At 36.5% G+C, this 16,927-nt stretch overlaps 3 protein-coding genes across 4 annotated transcripts in view; all 3 read right to left on the reverse strand.

Moving 5' to 3' along the window:
- UVH6 (RAD3-like DNA-binding helicase protein) overlaps positions 1-4,422 on the reverse strand; it is a 6,416-nt gene extending 1,994 nt beyond the window's left edge. The window contains exons 1-7 of the mRNA XM_021423864.1: positions 3,672-4,422; positions 3,079-3,359; positions 2,166-2,248; positions 1,662-2,065; positions 992-1,185; positions 689-869; positions 290-414 (exon numbers count right to left, since the gene is read on the reverse strand). Coding sequence (XP_021279539.1) covers positions 290-414; positions 689-869; positions 992-1,185; positions 1,662-2,065; positions 2,166-2,248; positions 3,079-3,359; positions 3,672-4,205 — 1,802 coding nt within the window. The 5' untranslated portion in view covers positions 4,206-4,422. The remainder of the gene's footprint in view (positions 1-289; positions 415-688; positions 870-991; positions 1,186-1,661; positions 2,066-2,165; positions 2,249-3,078; positions 3,360-3,671) is intronic.
- Positions 4,423-4,787: 365 nt separating this feature from the next.
- Positions 4,788-7,340, reverse strand: LOC110413152 (non-structural protein). 2 transcript variants are annotated; one of them, XM_021423868.2, is made up of 7 exons: positions 6,975-7,340; positions 6,667-6,724; positions 6,272-6,574; positions 6,143-6,191; positions 5,963-6,057; positions 5,659-5,783; positions 4,788-5,083 (listed from the first exon to the last, which is right to left on the reverse strand). In XM_021423868.2, the coding sequence occupies exons 1-7, from the start codon at positions 7,118-7,120 to the stop codon at positions 5,026-5,028; spliced, it is 834 nt and encodes a 277-aa protein (XP_021279543.1). In that variant the 5' UTR covers positions 7,121-7,340; the 3' UTR covers positions 4,788-5,025. The 2 variants fall into 2 exon arrangements, with proteins under 2 accessions (XP_021279543.1, XP_021279542.1); XM_021423867.2 differs by having other exon boundaries at positions 4,802-5,083; positions 6,272-6,577.
- Positions 7,341-7,879: 539 nt separating this feature from the next.
- SCY2 (SecY protein transport family protein) lies at positions 7,880-15,585 on the reverse strand. Its single transcript, XM_021424471.2, has 14 exons — positions 15,397-15,585; positions 14,190-14,708; positions 13,955-14,043; positions 13,197-13,276; positions 12,992-13,081; positions 12,681-12,772; positions 11,595-11,678; positions 10,910-11,051; positions 10,455-10,571; positions 10,161-10,290; positions 9,382-9,505; positions 9,146-9,252; positions 8,824-8,946; positions 7,880-8,738 (listed from the first exon to the last, which is right to left on the reverse strand). The coding sequence occupies exons 1-13, from the start codon at positions 15,467-15,469 to the stop codon at positions 8,857-8,859; spliced, it is 1,737 nt and encodes a 578-aa protein (XP_021280146.1). The 5' UTR covers positions 15,470-15,585; the 3' UTR covers positions 7,880-8,738; positions 8,824-8,856.
- Between the last annotated feature and the right edge of the window lie 1,342 nt (positions 15,586-16,927).

Raw genomic sequence — 16,927 nt, forward strand, 5'->3', positions numbered from 1 at the left:
GTGATAAGTTATTCATCTCCTTATACTAAATAAACTACTAGTATCATAACAAAATACTTCACCAAGACTACTGTTTTTGGTTTTTCGTAAAAAAAACAAAGACAACTTTTTGGTTATAGGCCAAAAAAAAAAAGACACTGTTTTAGGTTATCACCAAAGACAGTAATAAAAGTCCAGAACATAATATGACTGTAAGCCTAGTACCCTGTCTAACTGACACAGGGATATGATTCAAGTGCCTGCTCTATTAAAAAGGATTTAAAATCATACATGTCATCATCAATAGTACCTGGCAACGGAAAAAAAAACTGCACCTCTTCCACAATCACAAGCCCTGCGATAATTGTCAAGAGCCAATGTGGTTTCTACAACATCTTGCGTCTCAATGAAGACAAGCTTATGTTGCATTATCTCCTACAAGGGATAGATCAATAAACATTTCACCAGGAAAAGAATATACATCAACTTCCAGTGAAAAGATAATGTTATTCTCAAGCAAGTTAATCTGCCCTATACATAGAAGCAGGGTGTTTTTTAAGTGATGGAGATCAGAAAAAGGGGGAAAGGAAAGAAAGAAGGATGGAGATCAGAAAAAAGGTGTTTTTTCACTTGATGGAGAGACCAGAAAAAAATGACCAGCACAAGTTCTTTCCACAATAGATAACAAGAGAGCCCACAAGATCCTCACCTTCAAAATTCCACTATCATTCCAAGTGTTGATAATTCCATCCATATAGGAATAACTGACAAAAAAACATACAATTCCATCAGGGACGACAAAGACCATCTCCAGCAAGAGCTTGCCGTAATTCCTTACAACACCAGGATCGCTTCTCATATCAAATTTGGTACTGACAGGAAGTTGATCGCTGCAGGAACAAATCAAATGGTAATTGACATAAAACAACTTTATTTATAAGGCCTTAATCTCTTACAGGTTACAAACTTGTAAGCTGTCACAACTCATGGGAAAAGATTACAATCTGCCTACCTTCCACGTGTGAGAACCATTGGACATATGCAATCTCTTGTCAAGGACATTGTAAAGCTACGACTAACGACTGGATGGAAATTAAGAAGGCGTGGGTACAGATCAATTGGGCTAAGCGTGCCAGATGTAATAACAACTGATTGGAATCGGTCAAACACAGGCTTTATGGCAAGAGAAGCATCATGACAGCTAAGCTGGAATGCAAAATCATGCAGAAAGATTAGTATATGAAAAGACAAAATAAAAGGATTATATGTTTATGATATGTGAGTAAAAAGAAAAAATGAGTAGGATTCATTGCAATGCAACCACTACCCAAAAACCATAAATTATATCTCAAACTCAATAAATACAATGAATATCAACATGGAAGACAAAGCATCTACATGACCACGTCTGACAGATAGATATCATGATATCGCAGATCATACACACAAATAAACTAAAAAGAAGGACAAATTAGCAGCTTCATTTTCTTTCCCCACAAAACAATACAAAGTGAAGCTTCCAAATATAGTGTCTCTAAAAAAAATAGAGGCTCTGAAAATATTATCACTGGGACATGTTAATGGTAGGCAGAAAACCCTCATGTCATTTCCAGAGTTATGGAAGTTTGCCGCCATATTGAAACATCAGTAGTTCAGAAAGAACAAAATAAACAAAGACCAACCTGCAAGACAGGATCTGGAATATGTGGCATCCTTTCATCAAAAGGTTCAATAATAATTGAAAACCCACGGGCATAAGTGCCAATAAGAGTGGCAAAGTCACATATTGTTTGGATGTGTAAGAACTCATCTGTGTCAGTTATTTCTAGAGTCAACATGAGTGAATGCAGACGGTCGTAACAAAACTTCAATGTTTTCTGGTCAATTCCAGCATGACTACTAATAGAGGCAACAAAGCCAACTGGACTTTCTTTCTCAACATTGTCAGTTTCCAGTCGGCCTCTCAGATACTGAACCAATCTACGTAGAACATGCAAAAAGTGCTCAGCTCGACGGATATTTCCAGGCACAGCTTCCTTTAGAATATCATCAGGCAAGGCAGGATTTGAAAGCCAGGTGTCAGTGACTGCATAAGTGAAGAGAGTAAAATTGATGAACTGGGACTATCATCAAACCAAAGTAATAGTTATCAAAACATTTGCACAGAAGGATTCTATTTCACATACTAGGTAGGTTTCCTCTCAGTGCCAAACCCTCTACAAGTCGGTTGTATTCAGAACGCAGTCTGCTTGCATCAGTGGCCTTGAACCTTCCTACCATGATATACAATTTAGAAAAACATACATAAAATTTCAGCTTCAGAATTAAGGGATGATATACTTCTCAAGAATTAATCCAATGATTACTCCAAACGAATTAGAGAGGACAGACCTGAGGCATTCAAATATTAGGACCATGAAAAAGACCAACTGCATAAGTGGGTTTTGGGCCCAGCTTATGAAAGAGATTTTTTCTACCACAAAAGCAGAAGCAAGTGTTTGGCTCTCAAAACTTGTAAATTTTTAGCGTACACAACAAGCTCATTTTGGCTTTTAGACACAGCTATAAATCAAAGTTTCTCCAAAGGGTGGCAATGCATAGTAACAAAAATTTAATAAGATTCTTTTATATTCTCATTTTCCCTTCAAATTTCATAAAATTATATAGAGAATTATATTTTTTCACATTTATATTTTTCATTTAGCTCAATTTTTTCTCTTGATTTCATTTGTATTTATATGTCCAATTATTTTATGTATTTTTTTAAAACTTATGATCCGATTTAATAAAATTGATTCCTTTCTTTTTACATTTATTAAAAATGAATTAAAATATTATCAAATAGTTCTCCAAATCGGACAGCACTTTTGCATTACGTGTGCTAAAACCTATTTTAGTTTCTCTTTACAGTACTTTTAGAACAGTTACATAGTTGAACAGCATTTCTTATAGAAGTTTCAGCTGGACCAAACAGCCCTTTTAAGTCCCAATACCTTAAACTTCACTAGTTCTAGTCCCCTACCTTTCAGTTTCACTCTCTACATTGAATCAAAATGGTACATTTTCCAGATGCAGCGAAAAATTATCCAAAGTACATACCTATCAATCTCTTGACTTATCCGATTAAGATTCCTGGTAGCTCCTTCAAGCGTCTGTCTTCTAACACTAACACTAAGTGCTTCGATACACACATTGTCAATATTATGTGCCTCATCAAACACCACAACAGACTCCTTCTGCATTTCCTTGGATATAATCCCAGCCACTTTTGGATCAAGCAAATACTGATAGCTATAAACAACCACATTTGCAAACTGTACCATATGTCTCGCCAAAAAGTATGGACACCACCCTTTCTCCTTCCCAAACGCCCTCAAGTCCTAAAAAACCCAGTGTCAAAAATACAGATTCTAAAGTGTAACATCAATTATAATCTAACCAATCTATATAAAAGTAAAACCATTCATTTTCTTTCATCTAAAAAAATTCTACTTTTTATTTTTATTTCTTCAAAAATATATATATTTTATATATATATTTATATATCCTCTGTGCGTTTTGCTTGCTACATTCGGGAGCAAACAACCAAATGGTCACCTAAATAAACTTCAAATCCAGTTCACAATTGAAACTTTAAATTAATATCATACACGTATGGAATAATTTTTTTTAAAGAAGAAAACTCTGACTACCTGAAGGGTATACACGCCGGGTGGTAACACGGCGGCAGAAGCGGCCTTCTCATAATTCTCAAAAAACTGACACGTAGGCACATTGGGATTCTCCGCCGCCATGGCTCGAACCCAACTCGCCGTGAGCTTCCTACACCCGGCATCCACCGAATCCCGATTCTCGGCAGCTAAAACCGTCGGGTTCACGCACAAATTCTTCCTCGAAGAAAGCCCTATGGCAAGAATCCTAGCTTGAGGACCCAAATGCTTAATCTGGTAATTGTGCAAAAGCTTCAATTCGGCCAAGGTTTTTTCCATCTCGTGGACAGTGCGGGTACAGTAAATGAGCTTGATGGGGCTCTGTGGTTTGGAGAGAGAGTAGCTGGTGATGAGAGACAGTAAGGCGATGGTTTTGCCGGTGCCCGTGGGCATTTCGAGAAGGCAATGACCTCTGGCGTCTAGGGCTCGCTTCAGTTCGATCATGTAAGAGTATTGTTCGGGGTAGATGTGGTCATAGGGGAAGTAGACTGTGACGTCTTCGATTAAGAACTTCATGGTTTTTCTGGGTTTTGATTTGTTTAAATCGCTATATATGTATTTATACTGGATTTAGACGGGAGGGTTTAAGGTTTTGACGTTGGAGAAAGAAGAATGGAGAGAGAGCAGAGACAGTTCATTCAGTTTGGCTCGCTGCTTGTTGATCTTGGCAATGGCCCCCTTTTTTTCTCTTGCTTGAGTTGCTTCTTCACTTACCGGAAAAGAAAAGGAGAATGGACCCAATAGTTGGCTCGACCCAAGGCGTATGTAATGTTATGTTAATAAACCTCAGCCCTGGGCCCGCGGCCAATTTGCTTTCCAGTCAGATTACCTTAGAAACCAGTGGCGACTTTTTCCGTTTTTTTTTTTTCTTACTTGTCTAATGAAAAATAAGTTTTTTTTTATAATTTTAAAAGGCAAAAATAGAATCAACCTCTGCACTCCTGCGTGAACTAGTGTCACTTCACACAAACGTTTCAAAGCTTGTCTTTCTATGTTTTAACTTTGTGAGCTTGTGACAGAAAAAAAGAAAGAAATTTTTCCTATCCGACGTCTTCAAGTCAATTAATGCCTAATTCTTGACAAAATAAATTCAATTCCATCACACAGTATTTCACAAGTTGAAGATAATGCAGAATGCAGGTTAGCAGCTGAAGTTGAGTGCTGTAATCGGTGGCCACTTATACCCACAGCCACCAAACTTGCAGGTTTGTTTATCAATATGTACGAGCTCTTACACCGATGCATATGAAACGTTATACTTAAAAACCTCCTAATGGAACAGAACCAGGTAATGAGGTAAGAAGACAAATCTCTCGTCATGGGAAGATGAACTATCTCATTCTTCTTCGGGTATCTTGAATGCCATGCCCTTAATTGCATGCCGACATTGAAACCTATAAAGAATGAAATACACATAAGCAAGGTTGCGACAACCTCAATTGCATACACTCTGAAATGCTCCAGGATAATTTGATTGAATACTGAACCCCATGTAACACTGGCTTCCAAGCTATGCAAGCTTCAACTAGCTAATCAGCTGCCAAGTTTTCATTTGTAAAGGCATTAAAACAACATTGATAAAACCAGTGATACACACCAAACAATTTCCGAGGGCAAAGGGTAGTCCAGATGTTCTAGTAAGTGGCCAATAATCAAATGTAGGAATAACATTCTGCCTATGGAACTAGAAAAGTATAACCTGAACATATAGCTGAAGAGTTGAGAAAGACTGTGTTCTCAATGTCCTTGGTTCAGATCAATAAGTCAAAACCTTATTATGAAGACTGGACTATCTGGAGTTTGCCACCTTAACATATTATTAACCTTTCCCCTGTTTATAGTGTTTTACAACAAGGTTTAGTACCTAGAAGGGGGATATAATAAACGGTTTCCTCTGAACTACATCACTTACAGCAACTATGATATGGTGAAAATAAGTTAGGTGAAAACAAGATATCAATAACCATACCAAATAAAATCACTTGAAGAAGAATTTATCAAACCAGTTGATCTGCTGGACAGCGAACCATGACCAGAAGCATCTATTTCCAAACCTTGGGTTCTGCATCTAAATCGTAGTCTGAAAGGCACAATCTGGGAAGGAAAAATGCATTAAAAATTAAAGCTTAAGAAAATGGAAATAAACATGCATATCTCCACCACTAGTGTGTAAACAATTTGTTAAATTGTAGTTTATTAAGATTCTTAGATGATCACAGGATGTAAATAAAAAGGTCCACTCATGAAAGGCTCCTGTGTAGCTTCATCTTTACCTTTTTGCTGTATCTGAAGTCACGCTTTGGAAGAAAGTGCAAAGGCAGATTAAATGAGGTGGGAGCTTTAATCATTAGAAACAACTTCGTAGGGCCTAAAAAACAAAGATAACAGACAACCATCAACTTGACTTCCACGGACTGACTTGCATTAAGAACAACAATGTTTCAAGTAGCTACCTGGATACGAACTGGAACCTGCACCTCTTGAGATCAAAGCCCTAATAGCCTGTCAAACAGAATTACTCTTTACATGTCCCAAAAAATGTGCAATGTTAGGAGGAAGTAGAGATAGCAATCCTTAGATACCTTCCTTGAAAGCCCTTCTGCCGTTTTGCCTTTTATGAAATCAGCTTTAACAGAAGAAGCAGCATTTGAATGTGAAAAATACATCTGATAAACATGCTGCGGTCTAATTGGACTTGTCCCAAGGACCAAAATAACCTCCTGGATGTTAGGGATTTCGCTTATCATCAATTGCAATGCAGTTTGAAGACTTGAAACTGAATTCATAAACTTTTCCATCCTTCTAATCCCTTGTTTACACTCTCTCATTCTGCCAACGTGCTTTCTTCGCAAAGATGCCTTTACCTCAGTTTTTGCAAGATCCATCTCCTAAAACTGACAATTCTTAGTGCGCAAAAACAAAAGGACTAGACAAAATAAAACAAAGGCCAATAATTGACTCGACAAAGCTAACATACCAAGTCTTTATATTCAGTATGCATCGACTCGAATTCAAGACTGATATCCTGCAACATGCTGGATATAAAGTAATTGATTTCATTATTTCTGTCCCCTTAAGCCAAATATTTCATTAAAATGACTATATTATCAAGAAAAAGAAACCTTCAGTGCCCGAAGCAGATTAATTTCCAGGCAAACGATGAAGAAACTTGGAACGAGCAATTCAATCAAATTCATAGAGAAAGATCAAGAAAACTATGAGTTTCTTTTTTCTTTTTTGTTCCGATTAGTGAGTAAAGGAAAGGAGGAGTAAGAGAGAACATACGAAGGGATTTGCTGGTGCATGTAGAGAACGAAACCAATGGCGTCCTTGACGAGGTGGAACATGACAGATCCGTCCAAGAACTCAGCAGTCGTCTCAATCTCCGTGACCTCCACCTCTGAGCTTCCTTCTCCTTCCGTCAACGCCATTTTCTTCGAAGTAGAAAGAGTGTTGGTACTGTTTGTTGTTTGGATGGGGGGTTTTATTTGAATTTAAGTTTTGGGCGGGTTGAGGACTAACCGGAGCGGACGGAATACGAATAAAGATTAATAAAATGCCCGACCTCAAGTGCTTTTTATCAAAGGAGGAATTAGGAAGGTGCGACAATTGCCACCGGAAAAAGGACCAGAGGAAACGAAGATCGAGACTTCAAACAAATGTACTATGTAAAATTACTACTAAAGGAAAAATTTTATCTAGCTGACTGTTATGTTTAGCTTATTATTTAATGTTATTTGAGTGAAATTATGTCTTTAATTCTTATATTCTAAGTGATAAATTTAATATATATATATATATATAATAATTTGTAAAAATTAAGGACAAAAATTTTTCAAATTTAATTTATATATCCATCCAATTATTCAAAATTTTAAAATTTTTTAATTATCTGATTTGATATTTGATTATATTGACATATCATTAAATTTAATAATATAATATTAAATATGATACTATAAAATTATATTTGATGATGTGATATACAATAATGATGCAATAATTATATTTTTTACAATAATTATTACATCATTTATCACTATATTCAATATTACATCAATACAATTAATTACTAAAATAACAAAAAAAATTAACAATTAAACTGACATTATCAATTTTAAAAAATATAAAAATTTAATTTTTATAAATTATTATATAAGAATTAAATTTCCCACTTTATATACAAAAACTAATTACATAATTTTACCTTAAATAAGTTAATTCCACTCCTATACAGATTAAAAGTGTGCAAAAATCACTTGTTAAAATAGCGATGCATATGCAGGATCCAATTCCAGTAATCAATTATCCAAATATTTTGTAAAACTCTTTCCACATGCCCAAAGAAATGCAAAGGCGTGGCCGGTTAGCTACACTGGCCTGCTGGTAACATCATTCGTAATCTTTACAGGTTAGAAGAATCATAGGCCTTGAGATGCAGGATTTGGTTGGGCATCTACACCAATCTGTCTATGGATGATCCAAGCCACAATATTACAAAAGTTCGTGCAAACTATGTAGTGTGTAGTGTAAATGAACATAAATTCACATTCTCTCTCGTACAGCTATGAGCCCTGTGTGTTTAAGATGAATCAAACAAAATTACAGCCGTTTGGCTCTCAACCATAACCATGTCTACCCAACCGGGACTCCCACATTTTACATCAAATTGCCTTGCCTTACAACTTATATCAACCCACGGGTCAAATCTATAGAAATCTGGATATTCCATGTCTCTTCCCCATTTCTACGGGGAACCATGCTGCACCGGTTGTATATCCACTATGCATATTACAACTCTAAAATGTAAAATTCACTTCTCAGACACCAGAGAAGCCATGTCCAAATCCAGAAAAGATTTGAAAGAGCCGGAACCTGTTTGCGAGTTGTGTTGATTAACTAAAAAACCAAGTCAGGCTTTTCATCTTTCACTCCCAATGGCAGCAGCTCAAGTAACTTGTATGAATGAAATTGTGTTCTTATGTGGAACCAAGTATTTAACTCAAGGTACCACATAACAAATCAATACCAATATCTTGAGGAAGATCTCTGCACCATGTGAATAAATTTTCCTAATCATTAGCCAGTAAGAAGCAGGCATAACATTTTAAGGTGAAAATAAAATACAGAATACCTGGAAGGCCGAGAAGAGCCTCTTGTTGAAATGTTACACACCATATCGCCTTAGAGCTTTGCTTAAACTTGGCATGACATTATATGCTTGGTAGGATCTTCTTAGCTCAATTATAGAACCCACCTAATAAAAATGATGGTGGGATGCATTAGACAAAATGCAGAATAGACAGAACACTCATAATCACTCAAAAAGAATGGTATTTCATAGAAATTTACTGTAATTGCTGTAATGGTTTGACATCCTAACAAGTGTTCTAAACAATGTTAACAAACTGAGAGCATCGGTGCATCTACAAACAAGGCCTTAGAAATGCACTTACAATTATTAAAATTGATGTAAACCCAATTGCAAATCCCTCATTGATACGCCGCAAATAATGATCAAGTATGGTTGATGTAGTTGCCAAAATACTTAACAGTAGCCCTCCTGCAGATGTGTTCAAAAAGAAAAGCCAAAAAGCCCACAAGAAATGAGAAGTGGTTTCAACATATAGCCCTGACACTGGCATAAGCTTTCAAACTAAATACTGTAATTATTTCTCAGGCGGAAACATACCCCAAAAGCGGGTTGATGCCTGAATCTTTGAGAGATATTCGATAGTAGCCTTCCCAGGCTTTATATTTGGTATCCTGGCACCCATCTTATTCAGGTAATCTGCAATTTCCTTCGGCAAGTTGGCCTACACAGGAGTTTCCACACAAATTACAAATAGAAAGAAGAAGCAATGAGTACTAGCACAAGTTAATAGGTCCCAAGTTATATAATGCTTTCAGACCACATTTTGTAGCTTAATTAGTATATTTCAAAGTTTAGTGCAACTGTATACATATAGAACAAATTGAATAAGACAGTGGACCAAAGCTTAAAGTTCAAGCCCTGCTAGTATTAACCAATTCTGTTCTTTGCAGTAAGTATTCAAGCTTCAGGTTATCCCTACAATTCCATCGTCCAAGGTAAGAAAATACAGACAATACTTTGACAAGCTTTCTAATGCATTTTCATGCATCACTTGGTTCTCCATTCTTGTATTTGCCTATAAAGTGGGGAATGTTATGTTTTATATTCCAACTGTATATCTTTTCAAAATAATTCTCATCAAAAGTCCATCAGTCCAGCTAATATTGAAGATTTAAAGAAATAATAAAGCAAAACGAAGTATAAAATTCTAAAGAGAATCAAGCTTTATTTTCTTTTGGCATTCAGATACCCAAGTAACAAAGCAATAGCCAGAAGGAAGACATCATGGCAAGAGAAGCAATTTAGATAGCATAGCAGGTGACAATAAGCACATTATCATCAGAAACTTAGAATCATCAAGGCTCAAAAATACTTACAATATCAAATATATTGAACAGAAAAACAAAAAACGCATATATTGAATAGTAAACCCATGGCTCTGCACCAACAGATGTTCCAGGGTCCAATATCTCCTTAACATGCTCCCAAAAAGGCGAACCAAGGATACTGCCAAGAATGCTCTGTGTTAGATAATTGCAGGGTTCAACAATAGAAGACTTAAGGTGATTGCATAGGACAATGAAAAAACCCAGCCTATTCTAATGCATCAAAGGATATTACCCAACAAAGGATTCAAAATAAGTATTTAAATCACTTCTGGGCACAATCACCTTGCAAGAATACTTGGAAATGCTAAGAGATAAGTGGTGGTGAGAACAGGCTGCATTCCTGATGGATTAATATTGAAAGGGATATAGGGCTCTACTTCAGTAATTGGGGAATCTTCCCTGTTCAAAACACATAAGTAAGAAAAAGTGAACGAAAAATGATTGTATGACCATTTATTATCAGTTAATGAATGAACAGCAAAAGTTACAATCTCGTGGAATAAATTCAACTATGGTCACTGTTCACACATAAGTAGTCATCGTTCAGATTAGCCATGGTATAGAAGATTATTAATATACCTAGCTCCTAAGGGACTATCTGGTTTTCACAACTACCCACAGAAGTCCTCTTTTTCCTTGGCGTGCAAACTAAATCAACCAAGAAGAATTGAATTCAAAGCGTCTCTCTCTCTCTCCACAGAATGCATCTAATGTCTATGCAGTAACACTGGCTTTACCTTGCAGCAGATGCTAGTTTGAATCCATAGTACTGCAGCTTTATTTTCCTACAACCCTCAGTTACAACTACTGCCCACATTGTGACGACAGTAAAAACACCCAGTACAGCAAGAATGTATGGCCACCAACTCACAGCACTACCTGCAACCACTTGAAAACAGTGTTACACTCCGAAAATAAAAAATGTGTTACTAAAAACCAAGAATAATTGCAACAAATTCTCAGGGTACATGCTTTGTTGATGTAAAAATCTACAAAAAATCAAGAAGAATTGACAGTTTCTACATTACAGCAGAGCAATAATCATTAAAAGGCAGATCAATAGATAAATTTCACACCACTGTCATCACCTTCCTCTAACCCACATAGAGGATTACTTTCTTGAAAATATTTACAGAATGTAAGAACTGATCTCAAAAGGACCCACTCTTACACTGAAATTAAATGTTGGTACAGCAGCAACAGGCTGCCCACATAGTCAAAGCTTATTAATATGTTATTTAACAAATGTTCAAAATATATTTTTATTTAGTGCAATTCAGAATTTTGCAAGGAAAAAAAATCCAATAATCATTTCTTATATTAAAACATTGTTATATATTTCGAACTAAAGAATTACAATTGTGACAAAATCTCCACCCCACTTAAACAATAGCACGACCTCACTCAGCACACATGACATACCTGAGAGCTGAGTCAACATCTTGTATAGTGTATCAGTGTATCCGGTTAATATTCCAACACATATAATTAGAGACGAACCTTGACCTGGAACATGCACAAGCAGTCAATTAGGAACATTACCAATGCTCAAACTTTGAACTAACATGCAACTTCATCACTTTCAACATCTAAGAAGATGGGCATCTATAAATAATCACTCCAACCCATTGTCAATAATTGTCCTTGACTTTGGACAAGCCAAGGGCCAAAACTAGACCATCAGAAGCTGAAACTTTTGATGAATCTCTTCTGTTTACGATATAATCTACAACTTCTAAAAACAAAACTCATTTCTTAGTGATGATAAATTGTTGATTTCAATGGTTTACAGGAGCCACAAAGTTATTTTTCCAACAATTTGCTGCCTTGATATGGAGTGATCACCAAAAGGGCAATAGAGTCCTCACAAAAATTTGACAAATACATGAAAAATTTATAATCTTAAAAATGACATTTACTTGGAGTTCAACAGAAATGTTAAAAGATAAACTATTAATGACCCATATTACCCTTATCTGCAGAAAAGAATGTCTTATCCTTCGTGCTGATAATGACATAAAACAAATGTCTCGACTACAAAGGTGCACAAATTTTTTAGAGTCAATCCGACTATCCTATGGCAGCCATTATATATATATATATATATATATATATATCTGCCAAAGTATAGTAGGTGAAAATTATATGATATTCGGAAAACATGGAGTTCAAATTGAGAATGCGTTTTTGCAGCTTGCATCATAACAATTATGAAAATTTTTTATACAAGCATATTTCCCCTATCTCAAGGTGAATATATTACAATGAGAAGATTGCCACTATCTTCTATTATTTCTTCTCATCCAGATAAGCTCTTCTCATATCCTATAAACCTTTTTGCTTCAAGCACAATTTCCAGAGCTGTCTTTTAAAATTAATTCAAGAGAAAATGAACCACTAGTTGTTCATTAAATTTGGCTAGTTGTTGTTATTATCATGAAAAGAAAAAATTGTCCATAAAAATTAGCAACAATAAGGAATAAGGAATAAACATATTAAGAATGATACCGAATCCGGATTCTGATATCGTATCACAGATCCATGTCATAGTCATTGCACCACAAACCAATAGAAAAGCAGTCACCATCACATGCTTGACCCTGCAAAAACCATAGACTGTAATCAACAAATAAAGGCTCAGATATGGCATGCAGATGAAAAGAACATGCATGGAGCACTGGTGCAAAAATGGTTTTGACATTGACTTCACATGTAAATTATTCTAGGAAAGGCTGAATGCGTCTCATATCCTGCCAATTTCTTGCAAGAAACTACAAAACCAGAACATTGTCGACATCATGTTCGAATAGTTAACGTACCTGTCACTGGCTGCATAGATTGAATATGGAAGAGAATAACAAGCAACTATAATAGCTTCCAATATTGCAAAGCCAAGTGAAATCCACCATCTACGATAAAAATTACATGCTTTATAACTTCCAAGAAGTTTTATCAGGAAAAATACAAGTAAAAATTATGTAGCAAGGGCTCGTCTCACTGCTTGAGATGAAAAACTAGACACACATATAACTCTTAATCTTCTCGTGGCCATCCAATCCTTCCTTCCGCAACTTCACTAAGGACGGAACAACATGACAGAGCACCTGTTTTCAACCAGTTCATGAGAATCCACAGTATGAAGGTATTCAACAATCAACACCACAAGGTGGAAAAGAGAGGAAAAAGAATTAAGGATGCACCAAACAGTAACAAAAGAAACTTGCGCCAAAAGAAAGACTCTCTTCGGTATCTTTCTCTTGGCAGAAAAAAGCATGTCTGCTTTTAGTTCTTTTTGAAGCTAAGTTAACAAATATCTCTATAGAGATCACAGGCATTAGCACCAAGATTAAATGAACAAGAAAACTTTACAACCATTCATAAAGACATAATAGAAGAACAAAAAATAGCACAAATTATGAAGAGATTCCCAGTCCCGCACATTTATCCTATCACAAGGTAGTAGTTATACCAATTATTAGAAAGCAACTTCAGAACCCTAAAACACCACTAAACTCAGTACACAAGCCAAAAGAAGAATAACTTGGCACATCATGTGCGCTTCATATTAAAAATAATAACCTTTAGCCAATTGTACAACCATTCCATTCCATCTTATAAGAACAAAGCAAGGCCCATCAACATCTATCTACTGCTTCAAAAGTTCAATGTATAAATTGGAGGGTACCAAAATTGAATTCACAGCAAGAAAGGACAAAAATCAAGTATCAAGTTACACCATCAAGTAAATATAAATAAAATATAGCCAAAGAAGAGTTACAAACCTGCATAATTATGGATGCAATTATCTGAGGGCTGATACCAAGCTGAAAAAAGGACAGTTTAAGCTCCGCAGAAAAGTCACCCAGCTCATCTACCAAAAGCAAAATGAAAGGCCATACATTTGTTAACTTCTACAAAATTATTTATACTGACAAAAAAAAAAAAGACAGACAAATCTGAAAATAGCTTAAATGGCATAAGAATGCATGCAAGTTTTGAATAGATTACATAACTTACCAACAGACCCTGAAACAAAGCTAAGGTAATCTTGAGGTATCAACCTTCTATCAAATCCAGGGAGAGGAATAAAATATCCAACACGGCTAATTACTAGCAGTACAGCTGTCACAAATAGCCTACGTCGAATCTCACTCTTAAAGAATGATTCTGCAGCATTGTTCAGGACAGAACTCAGGCGTACAAAGTTTAGAAACCTATTTCTAAAATATTTTGGTCTAACATGCAGAGTGTCGATGTTATTAACACCATTAAAATTTGAAACATCTGACCCCTCATCCGATCTTGAAGGAACAACTTCAAGATTTAGAGACTCTGGGGTGGACTTGACATTCATATAGTCACTTCGAAGCTGGTCTGAAGAATTGGTTGACCACTTTCTGTTTGTTCTTGACCGTAAAAATCCATTTGGCAGCCAGAAATGGCCTCTACTAGGGTTTACCAATTTTATCTTGGGCGTATGGAGGGGTTTGGCATAGAGCGAATGACAAAATGGTAGGTCTGGAGCCACATGCCCACCTGCATAACAAATCACAGTTAGTGCACTGAATCGCTACATTAATACATAAAAGTTAACATTGTATCATTCCTCTTAGTTAGATAATATGCATGAGATACTGCCTAAAAATAATTCAAGAAGAGTTGGTTTAAGAAAATAAATATAAGCGGCAAATAACATTCTGCTCAAACAAGCGCCCAGTAAAGTTTCAATTCCCTTTCACCAAAAGTATACAGTGGCTTGCATTCAACTCCTACATCACCGCTCCCACCCACCCATTTTTGAACTAGCTTTTATGATTTTTTTTTAGCTGGAAAAGTGAAGCATAGTTAAAACAAAGAGAAAGAATCCATTTTTAGAAGCCTTGAGTTTCTCTAAACCTGAACCTAAAAGCACTTCTACTCAAAGCCACAACAGATACAAGTAATAGCTCCAATTTACCAGAACGGCATTTATCAATCCACATGAAAAAGCACGATATAAGCCGGTAAACTAACAATCCTTTCAAAAAAATTCCAAATTTCAATAAAATGGACATAAAATCACTAAAAATCACGCGTACATAAAAATTAAACTGAAATATCCAACTGATAGAAACTCTGAAAATTTGAACCAGTAGTTAACTCTTTTCTTTTTGTTTGTTTTTTTTTTTTTTTTGCTCACTCCTTCTTTTAGGTTTTCTAAGGAACCAAACAGTGGAAGACTGACCTGGAATATTAAGACGTTTTGTTGCAAAGAGGGGAGGGTGGTCGCGATGAGAGCTGAGCAGAGTTGCTTCCATTGTCGACCGAAGGAAGGAGGCAAATGACCGTTTTTGCAGTATCGGAAAATGCTAATCCAGTAATCTGTAAGGGCGTGGATCTTCTACTTTAGACCCTCAATACAACCCTTTCCTTTTCTTATCCTTTTTTTTCCAATTGGATTACATTCCTTCTACTTCACTACGTGACATCATTTTATTGGACGAGCATAATAAGACCGCGTTTGGTGGTAAATATCCTCGCGCTCCTAATTTTATTTTTACTGCTTTGCATAAATAACAAAAGAAAAAAAAATGACAAATTAGATAAAAATAATGATTGAAAAAGCGAGAGAAAATTAATAAATTATACGTTAGGGATAAAGTAACTTCCCAAGCTAAATTAATAAATTAGATATGATAAGTTTAATATTTAATTTGAAAGGACAAATATGGGTTTGAAATTCAAGTTAGAAAATTACTTTTCTTTGTGTAGGAATTTTCTGTAGATGGCTAAGCCACAAGGCCCACAACTTGTTCCACTGGCAGCTTTCTTTCACGCTAGTTATTATACTAATACAAAACAATGAAAAAAAAAAAGGAAATATCCTTAAACAACACAGTCCAATCTAGCTTTACAAATTAAAGTACCTGTCTCAATAGCTTTTTTTATTTTTTATCATCAATGATTTCTTCTTTTGTCTGACATGTTTGATGATCTTTGCCTCTTTCTATCTCAAGTTCTATAAGGAATGCACAATGAGAGAAGGTCATTAAGAAATTTGGTGGAGAAAACATAAAAGCTCATGCGTAAAGTATTGCCAAATCTGCTTGAGGTTCAACCTTTAGGCTTTAGGGCATTTTCTGCTTGTTTCATCAAGTTTTGACTGCTCTCTCTTTGTTTTAATAAATGGGTATTTTACTTGTGAAGAAAATGGGTTGGTTCTAGGACAAAAGTTATCACCTAGAATAGTCCACAACCAGTGACTTGTGGATAAAAGTGGAGAGAACACAAAAGTGAGAATAGATTTTAAGAATGTCCATGTGTCACGGATCGCATCTCAACAGATTAGAGGTTGCACAAGGATGTTTCGGAGTATCAATATGTGGGGGAATATTGCTGGGAGAAAACCTCCACTGGATAGCATAAGGTAAGTGCAGAGTGCCAGCAGGGACGCCCAGCACAGCCCCCTGGGCGAGCTAACCCGTCAAGATGCCAGCAGGGGCGCACAGCACAGCCACCTGGGCGAGCCAGCCCTACAGGATGACAGAAGGGGCGCACAGCACAGCCCGACAGAGAGCCAGGCAGACTGCGCGCAGGCGAGCCAGCCCGCAAAGCAGGGGTGCGCGGCACGCAGACCCACATGGTATGGACGCACAAAATTCAGGCCAGGCGCCAACCCAACAGGGGGTCGCGGCACGCGGGGACACACAGCATGGACACACGGTACGCAGGCCCAGGGCTCGCCGACCCAGCAGTGGTGCACGGCACGCAAGGGC

Source organism: Theobroma umbraticum, unplaced genomic scaffold, assembly GCF_002168275.2.
Source record: "Theobroma umbraticum cultivar Fairchild unplaced genomic scaffold, ASM216827v3 scaffold_4.1, whole genome shotgun sequence".
Taxonomy (NCBI): Eukaryota; Viridiplantae; Streptophyta; class Magnoliopsida; order Malvales; family Malvaceae; genus Theobroma; species Theobroma umbraticum.

Excerpts from the sequence above, each read along its gene's own strand:
- SCY2 (XM_021424471.2), bottom strand. The coding sequence starts at position 15,469 with ATGGAAGCAACTCTGCTCAGCTCTCATCGCGACCACCCTCCCCTCTTT. Across the intron at positions 12,773-12,991 it reads ATCTATGCAGCCAGTGACAG|GGTCAAGCATGTGATGGTGA; the intron begins GTACGTTAACTA and ends TGGTTTTTGCAG. Across the intron at positions 11,679-12,680 it reads GATATCAGAATCCGGATTCG|GTCAAGGTTCGTCTCTAATT; the intron begins GTATCATTCTTA and ends TGCATGTTCCAG.
- LOC110413152 (XM_021423867.2), bottom strand. The coding sequence starts at position 7,120 with ATGGCGTTGACGGAAGGAGAAGGAAGCTCAGAGGTGGAGGTCACGGAG. Across the intron at positions 6,578-6,666 it reads ATACTGAATATAAAGACTTG|GAGATGGATCTTGCAAAAAC; the intron begins GTATGTTAGCTT and ends TGTCAGTTTTAG. Across the intron at positions 5,784-5,962 it reads ACTTCAGATACAGCAAAAAG|ATTGTGCCTTTCAGACTACG; the intron begins GTAAAGATGAAG and ends TTTCCTTCCCAG.